The sequence below is a fragment of the Heterodontus francisci genome, chromosome 13 (assembly GCF_036365525.1).
Source record: "Heterodontus francisci isolate sHetFra1 chromosome 13, sHetFra1.hap1, whole genome shotgun sequence".
Classification (NCBI taxonomy): domain Eukaryota; kingdom Metazoa; phylum Chordata; class Chondrichthyes; order Heterodontiformes; family Heterodontidae; genus Heterodontus; species Heterodontus francisci.
The window spans coordinates 118,773,414-118,784,678 of NC_090383.1; the positions used below are offsets into that span (position 1 = coordinate 118,773,414).

At 46.9% G+C, this 11,265-nt stretch overlaps 1 protein-coding gene across 3 annotated transcripts; it reads right to left on the minus strand.

Moving 5' to 3' along the window:
- Positions 1-806: 806 nt before the first annotated feature.
- Positions 807-9,995, minus strand: LOC137376638 (F-box only protein 5-like). Of its 3 annotated transcripts, none has more exons than XM_068045576.1 (5): positions 9,768-9,995; positions 5,770-6,661; positions 4,293-4,380; positions 2,611-2,784; positions 807-1,505 (listed from the first exon to the last, which is right to left on the minus strand). In XM_068045576.1, the coding sequence occupies exons 1-5, from the start codon at positions 9,769-9,771 to the stop codon at positions 1,257-1,259; spliced, it is 1,407 nt and encodes a 468-aa protein (XP_067901677.1). In that variant the 5' UTR covers positions 9,772-9,995; the 3' UTR covers positions 807-1,256. The 3 variants fall into 3 exon arrangements, with proteins under 3 accessions (XP_067901677.1, XP_067901676.1, XP_067901678.1); XM_068045575.1 differs by having other exon boundaries at positions 2,611-2,787; XM_068045577.1 differs by lacking the exon at positions 2,611-2,784.
- Positions 9,996-11,265: the final 1,270 nt, after the last annotated feature.

The following is an 11,265-nucleotide window of genomic DNA, read 5'->3' on the forward strand; positions in this document are numbered from 1 at the left end:
AGCTAAAGGTTTCCATGCATTTATTATAGGCAATAACGACACATGAAAAAGGGACAGTAAAATAACTCAGGAAACATTTTCACTTATCTTCCTGATCGAAAATGTGCTTATGTCACATCAGCATAGAAATATGTTTGCATTCCTATAGAAAGTCGAGGGGTGATCTGATCGAGGTGTATAAAACGTTAGACGGATTCAAAGAGTTTATACAGAGAAACTATTTCAACTGATGGGGCTGGGTAGGTGGCAGGGGAAGAGAGAGAGAAAACAAAAGGGGAACAGGCTTAAAATTGGAGCTAGGCCATTCACTACTGAATTCAGGAAGCACTTCTTCACACTAACTCTTTCCCCAAAAAGACTGTGGATCAATTGACATTTTTAAGCCTGGGATATGGAGAAAAGGCAGGTTGATGGAGTTATGATACAGATCAGCCCTGAGAAGCTGAACAGCCACTTTCTGTCCCAAAGACTTGATGGCTCAGGGATCACTATTTTAGTGATACAGATTTAAGTCGCTAAAGGTATTCTAGGTGAGTCGCTCCTGCTGCCTCAAACATCCCAAGGAACTCAATACCGTGCAGATCTCTATCTGCTTTGGTCTTCTCAGCCCTTTGTGACCCCAGCATTCTTGAAAGCCCCAGGATCACCCTGCCCTAATTCATGTCACCTCCCCTGTTCCAGGCTAGCACTGACCCAATCATTACCCCACCCCTAATTTACCCCACTTTCTCCACCTCTCTCAGCAGCAATGACAACCTGCTTCCGTTTCAAAATAAAGTTCCACAGCAGCTAAAGGTTTCCATGCATTTATTAAACAGTGAATACATTACACGTGAAAAAGGACAGTAATATAACTCTGGAAATAATTTACAATATAAAGACTCTAAAAAGGATAGCAAATGGACAACAGAAACTACACATCGACTCTGGAAACATTGAGCAATGAGCCAGACAGAATCTTCAATGTCATGTGTCAGTTATATAAATATATATACAGCTTATTATAAATCACAAAACTACAATTTACCTCATAATTTTACACTAATAAAATGTGTGATATGCTCATTCTGCAATTACACATTTTGGTATATTATAGATATATATATTTTTTAAGTTTTTAAACACCATCTGGATTTTTAAATAAAACCGCAGCTCACAATTTTCCATAAAATTGTCTTAAAACAATTTATTTTTCCTGAAATATCTTTTCTTCTAATGGAGAAACAAAAATATATTTATATTTACTCTCTCTTTCGTCACAATCGCTTTAAGTTCCGCTTGCTCTTTTTGCTCCCCGCTTGTGGCTGTATCTTGGAGCTGTTTTTGAAATGGCGCGAACCGCAGTCCTTTGACCCATGAAAGGCACAGAAACACAATGAGCAGTAATCGTAGGAGCAGTTCTCCCTGCTGCAGATCGCCCTTTGCTGGGAAGGCAAATACTTGGCCGATGAGGCACACATGGGGCAGGTCTTGAGGGTCTCGTCCCACTTAAGTGTCTTCACGAGCTGGGGAGAGAAAACACACACCGAATTCTAAACATGCTCAAAACCAAGGAAATTGTCACGGCAAGTTTAAAACACAAATGAGATACGAGGAAAGATGGAACAAAGATGAGGAAGAGGAACCGTTGACCTCTCAAGACAACCCCTCCCCATGCATAATGTGGGTCAGCTGTGGCTCAGTTGGTAGCACTCTCAAATGAGTCACAAGGTTCCGGGTTCAAGTCCCACTACAGGGCTTGAGCACAAAAGTCAAGGCAGATACTCCAATGCAGTACTAAAGGAGTGCTGCACTGTTGAAGGTGCCGTCTTTCTGATGAGACGTTAAACCAAGCCTCCATCTGCTTACTCAGGTGGATGTAAAAGGTCCCATGGCACCATTTCGAAGAGCAGAGGAGCTTCCACACCACCCCACCTCATCCCCAGTATCCTGGCCAATATTTATCCCTCAATCATCATCAGGAAAGAGAGATTATTTGGTCATTATCACATTGGAGTTTGCTGTGTGCAAATTGACTGCTGTGCATCCTACATTACAAGTGACTACACTTCAAAAAATACTTCACTGGCTGTAAAAACACAGAGACATCCAGTGGTCGCGAAAGGTGCTACATAAATGCAAGTCTTCTCTTCCTTGAAAGTTCAAGGTGCTCTAGCAGGGACTGCACCCATGGACAGGTTCACCCTGTCTTTTGACATTCAAAAGAAAACCTGCCCCCCCCACCCACACACCAGGTGTAATACAAAGCAGCTCCGTCTGTAATGGGGAGGAAGTGATGATCAAGTTGTAGAAAGCCCAGGTCAGACTCCCACTGGAGTTAGAAGTGGTGCAGTACAGATTCATCAGATAGATACAGAGCTCAAGGGTTAAATTACAATGACAGGTTATGGCACTAGGCTTGCATTGCCGGAGTTTAGAAGGCTGACGAGTGATCGGATTGAGATGTTTAAAAGTAAAAGAGGGATTTATATAGTAGATACAAAGATACACATTTCCACTGGTGGGGGAGTCCAGAACAAGGGGGCATATCCTTAAAATTAGACGCAGGCCAGTGAGGAGTGAAATCAGGTAGATCTTCTTCACACAAAACATAGTGGAAAATAAAGTTACCTGTTGATGCCGGATGCTTTTTTGGGAAGCGCTGCTCAACTTGGCCGGACTGGAGGGCTGAGTTGAGCTTTTCTGAGAGGAATGCAGACCCACACACTGCACAGAAGAAAGCACTCCTCGGGAAACCGTGTTCCGGCGAGTGCCTGCATCACTCAGCAAGTCAGCAGCAGATATCTGCTATTACATGGAAAAAGGAAACACTGGTTAAAAAAAAAACAATGCAGCAACTTAGCAAAACACAACAGGACAAAGAAAAATAAATACCATTGAGGAATACAGCTGTGGGACTGGAGTTAAAGCCTGGCAGCCCCGACCCGACCGCGTGTCGGGTTCAGGTTGGGTCGGCTGGGGTTTATATCTAGAGTCCAGCATTCGGGCTCGGGTCGGGTGTGGTCAGGTTTTGTTTTGAATCTATGTTTTGACGCAATTTGTTTCTGTACTAATAACATGGTTGATACTTTTGGGTCGGCATTTGATATTTTCGGGTTGGGTAGGGCATAAAAAAAAAATTGAAGGACTTGGGCCTGGGTTGGGTTGGCAGTGGTCGGGTTTTACTTTTATACCCGAGCCAGGCTTTAACAGGAGAGGCCTTTCACCCCTCCAGTCTCTTCATTCAATTAGATTATGACTAATCGGCATCTCAACTCCTTTTGCCTTTGCTCCATATCCCTTCCCCAACAAAAATCTATTGATCTCAGTCTTGAAAGCTCCAATTATTCCCCAGCATCCGCAGTCTTTTGGGGGCGGGGGTGGGGGCCCAAAGTGTTCCTGATTTCCACTAACCTTTGTGTGAAGAACCACTTCCTGATGTCACCCCTGGCTCTAACTAGAAGATTATGGCATAAAGACAAGAAATGCTGGAAATACTCAGCAGGTCTGGCAGCATCTGCGGCGAGAGAAGCAGAGTTAACGTTTCAGGTCAGTTACCCTTCATCAGGACTGTGACCATTCACTGGCCTGAAACATTAACTCTGCTTCTCTCTCCACAGATGCTGCCAGACCTGCTGAGCATTTCCAGCATTTCTTGTTTTTATTTCAGATTTCCAGTATCTGCAGTATTTTGCTTTTATACAAGATTATGGTGCCCTGTTCTGGGCTCACCCAGAGGAAATAGTTTCTCTCTAAGCTACAAGTTACCTGCCAACTGGCATCAAGGGACAGTGGTTTATGCAAAAAAAAAGAAGCCACATGCTCAAGTCACCTCATGAGGAAGAGACTTCACTGAATGTTGCATCTAAAATTCTTAGAGGGTTTGACACTGAGAGGCAGCTTCACCTGGATGCAGAATCTAAAACCTAGGGTCACAATTTCAGGATGAGAGGCAGGCCACTTAGGACTGAAATGAGAAGAAATTTCTTCACTCAAGACGGTTGAAAACCTTCGGAATTCTCTACCCCAGAGTTGTGGATGCTCAGTCGTTGAGTATATTCACAACTGAGATCGATAAATTTCAGGACACAAAGGGAATCTAGGGTTATGGGATAGGGTGGGACAATAGAGTTGAGGTAGAAGATCAGCCATGATCTTTCTTGGCAGAGCAGGCAGACGGGCCGAATGGCCCACTCCTGCTCCTACTTCTGTACCAGCACTTATGTACTACCATAGATTGTCAACCTGCAGTCCCAAGCCCATTCTGTAAACGACACCAAGATTCACAGGAATGGACGAAACATTTGACTTACTCTTCGTAAACGGGAAGACTTCAAGATCTGGCTTGCTGTTTTATCGTCAAAAATAATCCTCCTCCATGTCTTGCTCACCTTCACACAGCTGTCGAGAAAGAACAATGAAAGGTACTGTTTCAGTCATTGCAGCTTTACAAATGGTGATGGGACTTCAAGTGAACCAATATGGCAACCTCAAAGAGATCCTCTCCCTCTCAGCTTTTCCACAAGACAAGGTGCAGGGATGGGCTGACTGGAGTGGATCCAGTTCCGAGAAGTGCAGGGTCACACACACCCCAAACAAGCCCCAAAGCTGCTGTTTAGCCAATCAATGGAGGGCAGTCCCTAGACAAATTAGTCCACATCAGCTCCTACTCCCTTCCAAAATAGCTGACTGTACCAGAGCAGTTGGGTGCAAGGAGAATATCGGCGCGTTGTCAGAGAAACTGAGAGACGGGAACTCCTTCAGCACTGCTGCTCCCGCCACTGCCCAAAAGGTCAGCACATCCCCCCCACCCCTCCAATCCCCGACAGGCAGCACACCCCCAGTGCCACTGCCCCCTCCAACAGGGCAGTGCTCCTTCAGTACTGCACTGGAATGTCAGTCTAGATCATGCGCTCAAGTTTCTTGGGCATGTCACAGCTCTGATGCAGGCTGAAGCTCCCTCTGCACTGCCTCAGTAATGTATTTGTACAAATACAAATGGTTCAGGAGACATTGCCCAGAGAATGGATCCTCCCACTGCTCAATCTGATCTCATGTCTTACATCAGATGGTTGACTGTTGATGCTCTCAAAGAAACTAGTTTATTTCCCTTTCCAAAAATGCCACAAACATAAAAAAAATCCACAGCACAGAAACAGGCCATTCGGCCCAAGTGGCTCATTCTGGTGTTTATGCTCCATAGGAGCCTCCTCCCACTCTACTGCCTGTAAATCTAGCATATTCTCCATACCTTTCTCTCATGTGCACTTATTCAGCTTCCCCTGAAATGCATCTACGCTATTCATCTTAACCTCCCCCCGTGGTAGCAAGTTCCACATTCTCACCCTCACAGAATAATACAGTGCAGAAGAGGCCCTTCGGCCCATCGAGTCTGCACCGATGCATGGGTAAAGAAGTTTTTCTTGAATTCCCTATTGGATTTATTAGTGACAAACTTTACATTTAAGGCCCCTTATTCTGGTCTCACCTGCAAGTGGAGAGATCGCCTCTTTGTCTACCCTTCCCTAATTTTAAGGGCCACCATTTCATCACCACCCCAGCCTTCTCTTTTCTAGAGATATCAGCCCCAGCCTGTTCAACTTTTCCTGACGAGTATAACTTTTCAGTTCAATATCATCCTTACCACCAATATCATCCAACATACCATCTATATCCTTATTGTAATATAGATCAGACCTGTGCAGAGTACTCCAAGTGCAGTCTAAGCAATGTTCTATACAACATAATACACAGGGGTTGAGCAAGAGTAGACTAGGACATGGAACTTACTTCAGTAGGTCCACGCCAGACAGAAGCCTCAGCATTTTTTTCAGAAGCTCAGGGAAACCTCGAACTGAAAGCTCCTTCCAAATGTCCACATATTCAAGCCCCATCTTCCTGCCGATGAGGTTCTCGATGCTGAAGACTTGACCCTGTAACGTTTCCTTGAGCAGGGACTTGTCAACACTGAGCCTGCCTTTCACACGGCCCATACTCTGGCAGACTGCCCACCCCACTTGCAGGGCTGGCAACAGTTGCCACTTGGCAAATGCAAGTTGCTTCTTACGTGGGCTTACAGGCTTTGCCTCGAGTCTGGGACCCTCCACCACACTGTGTGTAGGCACAACGACTGCAGAATCCTCTTCATCTCCTGAAGTCCATTCCTGAGGCTGCTCCCCATCGCACGCTTGGCCTTCAGGAGGGTCCCTAGTTCTGTGATCATCATCTAGCACAAGATTCCCTTTGTCCTCAACTGGGAGAGGGGACTGATTCAGCAGAGAAAAGTAACCACTGTCCTGAGACTGGTAGCCACTATCCTGAGACAAGGTGGGGTCACAATCAGAGGGGCCACAAGAGCAGCCTGCTAGTTTATGGTGAGGATTGTGTTTGGCCGGCACGGCACCACTCCGCTCATCTGCAGTGGAGGATCTGATTCTGGCATCGCTGCAGAAGTCTGGAGACTGTGTGCAGCGGTGATGGTCGGGACAGTCTGAGTCCTGCTGCTGGCTGCCTGCCTTCCGAGAACGCGTCTCCACTTTATCGCCGCCAGCAGAACGGGTCCTGCTCAATGTACTGTGCGGACAGGGGGATAGGTGGCTGGCGCAACTGCTGTACCTCATGTCAAAGGGATCGAGAGGTGCAGTCATCACAATCTCCTCAGCAGCTTCTCGTAACACCGAAACTGAAAATAAACATAGTTTAAATGAATATTTCATATAAAATTTAATGGAGAGAATGTCAACTAAATGCTTGACCAATTGACAGCTTGTTAGAATAGGGTATTGTGATGATCAATCATAGGCCAAAGTTAGGGATAGCTCACGTAGGGAGGGTGTCAGCTGTAGCTCAGTGGGTAGCACTCTCACCAAGTCAGAACATTGTGTGTTTAAGCCCAATTCGAGAGACATGAGCACAATCTAGGCTGACACTACAGTGCAGTACTGCGGCAGTGCCGCAACGCCAGAGGTGCTGACATTTGCAGGAGATTAGACCAAGGCCCTGTCTGCCCCCTAAGGTGGATGTAAAAGATCTCATGGCCACTATTTGTAGTAATAGTTCTGACGTCCTGGTCAATATTTATCCCTCAACCAACATCACTAACAGATCAGGTCATTATCACATTGCTCCTCACAGGAGCTTGCTGTGCACCAATTTTCTGCTGTGTTTTGTGCTTTACAACAGTGACTACATTTGAGAAGTGCTTCAATGGCTGCAAAGCGCTTTAGGATTTCCTGACAGGTGCTATATAAATGCAAGTTTGATCATTTCTTCAGCGTAGGAGCATCATCAAATGAATTTAACACCGAGCCACATGAGATGTTAGAACAGGTGACCAAAAGCTTGGTCAAAGAGGTAGGTTTTAAGGGGTGTCTTAAAGGGGGAGAGGTATAAAGGAGAAGTTTCGGGAGGGAATTCCAGGGCTTACCAGCTTTGCAGCTGAAGGCACGGTGCAGCGATGGGAATAGGGGATTTGCAAGAGGCCAGAATTGGAGGGGGCAGATATCGGAGGGTTGGAGGGGTACAATGTTACATCCCTTCCTGGCAGTGACAGACACTATCCAGCAGAAACCATTGGCTATCGATCAGAGGCAAGAGCCATATCGAACTCTGACCTCCCCTCTTCCCTAAGTGGCACTTTAGCTATCAAGAAATGCTGGATTCACTCAGCAGGTCTGGCAGCATCTGTGGAAAGAGAAGCAGAGTTAACGTTTCGGGTCAGTGACCCTTCTTCGGACCCGAAACGTTAACTCTGCTTCTCTTTCCACAGATGCTGCCAGACCTGCTGAGTGAATCCAGCATTTCTTGTTTTTGTTTCAGATTTCCAGCATCCGCAGTATTTTGCTTTTACTTTAGCTATCACATCACTCTCCAAAACACCGGTTAAAATCATCTAAGGGACCATCAACCCGACAGTAAGCTGGCCCTAAGCTCTCCACGCGGGAGTACGCATCAGGCAATACATTGAGGATCCCATTCACACCCTCTAAATGGGATTAAATCTTGTACAATTAGAAATGGGGTTTACCTGCTACATGTTGACTTCTGAATAGGAACATAGAAACAGGCCATTAGCCCCTCGAGGCTGTACTGTCATTCAATGAGATCATTTCTGATCTGCACCTCAATGCCATTTGCCCAGCTCAGTTCCATATCTCTTGATACCCCTTATTCAATAAAATTCTATCAACTTAAGTCTTGACCCCCCAGTATCCAGACTTTTTTTGGGAGGGGGGTTGGGGAAGAGATTGCAGATTTACAGAACCCTTTGATGTGCTTCCTAACATCACTCTTGAATGTCCTATCTTTAATTTTTAAGGTTATGTCCCCTTGTTCTGGACTTGTCCACCCCGAGGCCCCAAACCAGAGGAGAAATAACTTCTCTCTACTCTATCAAATTCTTCCATCATTTTAAGCATCTTCATTGAATCACCTCCTAAATTTCCAAACTCCAGGGTAAACAAACCAAACCTGCCCTGATAATTTAACCCTGTACAACCGAGTATCATTCTGGTGAATCTGCACTGCATCCCCTCCAAGGGCAATATATCCTTCCTGTGGTGTGGTGCCCAGACTGGACAGTTACCCCAGATGGAGTTGGACCAGAGTTTTATACAGGGCAAGTACAACTTCCTTCCCCCCCTTTTGATTTTCAGCCCTCGAGTTCGAGGCCAGCATTTCATCATACTGTTCTGCAGTCATACAGGAAGTAATAGCACACGGTAACAAATCAAGCAAGCACTAATCTCACAAAAAATAGCTTTTTTTGGAGAATGGGAAAGAGAGAGCAAAAGGAGAGAGGGAAGGAAGTTTCTGGAATAAAACTGTGAAAAGACACACTGATCATACTGTGTCTAATCCCCGACTCAAAGTTGCTTCAAACAATGCAAAAGTTGCCAGTACAACCCGTAACTTTAAGACTGGTGTTAAATGCAAGTTAACCAGAGACTTTGCTTCAATATTAAAGCACAAGTGGCTCTCGGAACAGCCTCATGGGAATGCCGCAGCAACGTGGACTGACTCTGGGGAACAGGAATTAAATCCTCCTCCCCGTTGACTTGATCTTGTTAGTTTGAAAGTTCCCGCAGCGCGGCCTGGTATCGGTCACCCGGTTTCATTAATAAGTTAATGAGTTGGTTGAGTTTGGGAATGAGCGCGAAAACGGCGGGAGCTTCCTCCCCGACTCCGCGCTTAAAATCCAGATCCGCAGCCCGATCCCCACAGAGCCAACCCCCACCAGCAGCCTGTTCCTCCGCTCCCCCCACCCCACCAGCAGCCCCAGTTCCCCCACACCACCAACTCCAGTTCTTCCCCCCCCTCCCCCACAGCAGCCCCAGTTCCCCCGTCCCCCCACCAGCAGCCTCAGTTCCCCCCCCCCAAACCAGCAGCCCAAGTTCTCCTCCCCCCCACCACCAACCAGCAGCCCCAGTTCCCCCACACCACCAACTCCAGTTCCCCCCCCCAAACCAGCAGCCCCAGTTCTCCTCCCCCCCCCCACCACCAACCAGCAGCCCCAGTTCCCCCACACCAACTCCAGTTCTTCCCCCCCTCCCCCACCAGCAACCCCAGTTCCCCCCACCAAACCAGCAACCCCAGTTCTTCCCCCCCCCAAAACCAGCAGCCCCAGTTCTCCTCCCCCCCCCCACCACCAACCAGCAGCCCCAGTTCCCCCACACCACCAACTCCAGTTCCCCCCACCAAACCAGCAGCCCCAACTCCCGCCAGCAACCCGGGAAAGACTGCCCTCGGGTGGGGGGAAAAATGAATAAACAGGAACCACCGATACTCACCCATCGGTCTCTCCCCCGGCTCCGGCCCAGCGCTCTCCCCGGGCGGGCTCTCTCCCCGTTCCCGCTCTGCTCAGCCTGAGCTGCCGCCGCTCCGACACGTTTGAATTTCGTCACCAAACATCTGATTGGCTGCCACACTATCCAATCACGAACCTCTCTCCCGGCCTAGCCAATCAGGAGAGAGCACACCCAGCAAACTGGGTTCCGCCCACCCACAGTCAAGGGATTTCGTCCCGTCTTTATTAAAGGGATCATTGCCTTCTTATAATAATATAAACCGGCAAATCTTTTAAATCAAGGCATTTATTTCAAAGTTTAGACTTTGTTAAACTCACAGATTAAAAATGAAACCCACAACGTTAGAAGTGTAAGATCATCATTATGATTTGATTGGGTAAGTTTATTTTGTTCTATTTGGTTTGTTTCCTCTGTCTGAAGCTGAACAAAACTGTTTGCAACCTTGGTGTCATATTTTATCCCGCAATGAGCATCTGACCATCACTATAATCAAATATTTCCATCTATGTCATGTTGCCCGATTCCACCTCAGCTCATCTGCTGCTGAAACCCTCATCCATACCTTTGGAACCTCAGACTATTCCAACACACTCCTGGCAGGCCTCCCACATTTTATCCCCCGTAAACTTGAGGTCATCTAAAACTGCTGCCCATGTCTTATCTCGCACCAAGTCTTGTTCACCCATCACCCCAGTGCTCGCTGATCTATACTGACTTCCGGTTGAGAAATGCCTCAATATTAAAATTCTCATCCTTGTTTTCAGGTTCCTCCATGGCCTTGGCCCTTCCTATCTCTGTAATCTTCTCCAGCCCGACAACCCTCTGAGATACCTGCATCCCTCTAATCCTGGTCTCTGGGGCATTTTAATTGCTCTACTATTGGTGGCTGTGCCTTCAGCTTCCAAGCTCCTGAACTCATGTTCTCTCCATAAACCTCTCAGCCTCCCTATCTCACCTTCCTCCTTTATTTATTTCATTAGAGGTACAGCACCGAAACAGGCCCTTCGGCCCACTGAGTCTGTGCCGACCATCAACCACCCATTTATACTAATCCCATATTCCTACCACATCCCCACAATTCTCCTACCACCTACCTACACTAGGGGCAATTTATAATGGCCAATTTACCCATCAACCTGCAAGTCTTTGGCTGTGGGAGGAAACCGGAGCACCCGGCTAAAACCCACGCAGTCACAGGGAGAACTTACAAACTCCGCACAGGCAGTACCCACAATTAAACCCGGGTCGCTGGAGCTGTGAGGCTGCAGTGATAACCACTGCGCCACTACTGTTCTGCTCCTTTAAAACCGATCCCTTTGACCAAACTTTGGGTCTTCTGTCCTAATATCCCCTTGTGTGGCTCAGTGTCATATTTTGTTTGATAATGCTCCTTGGAACACTTTACTATGTGAAAGACGCTATATAAATATAACAGAATCAAAGCATGTGGAGTGTGAAAATCTGAAACAAAACAGTAAAT

Bases quoted from the DNA above. Each gene is read 5' to 3' on its own strand.
- LOC137376638 (XM_068045575.1), bottom strand. The intron at 2,788-4,292 runs GTAAGTCAAATG...TCCATGTAATAG, and splicing joins AGTCTTCCCGTTTACGAAGA to CAGATATCTGCTGCTGACTT. The intron at 1,506-2,610 runs GTAACTTTATTT...TTCTCTCCCCAG, and splicing joins AAAGCATCCGGCATCAACAG to CTCGTGAAGACACTTAAGTG.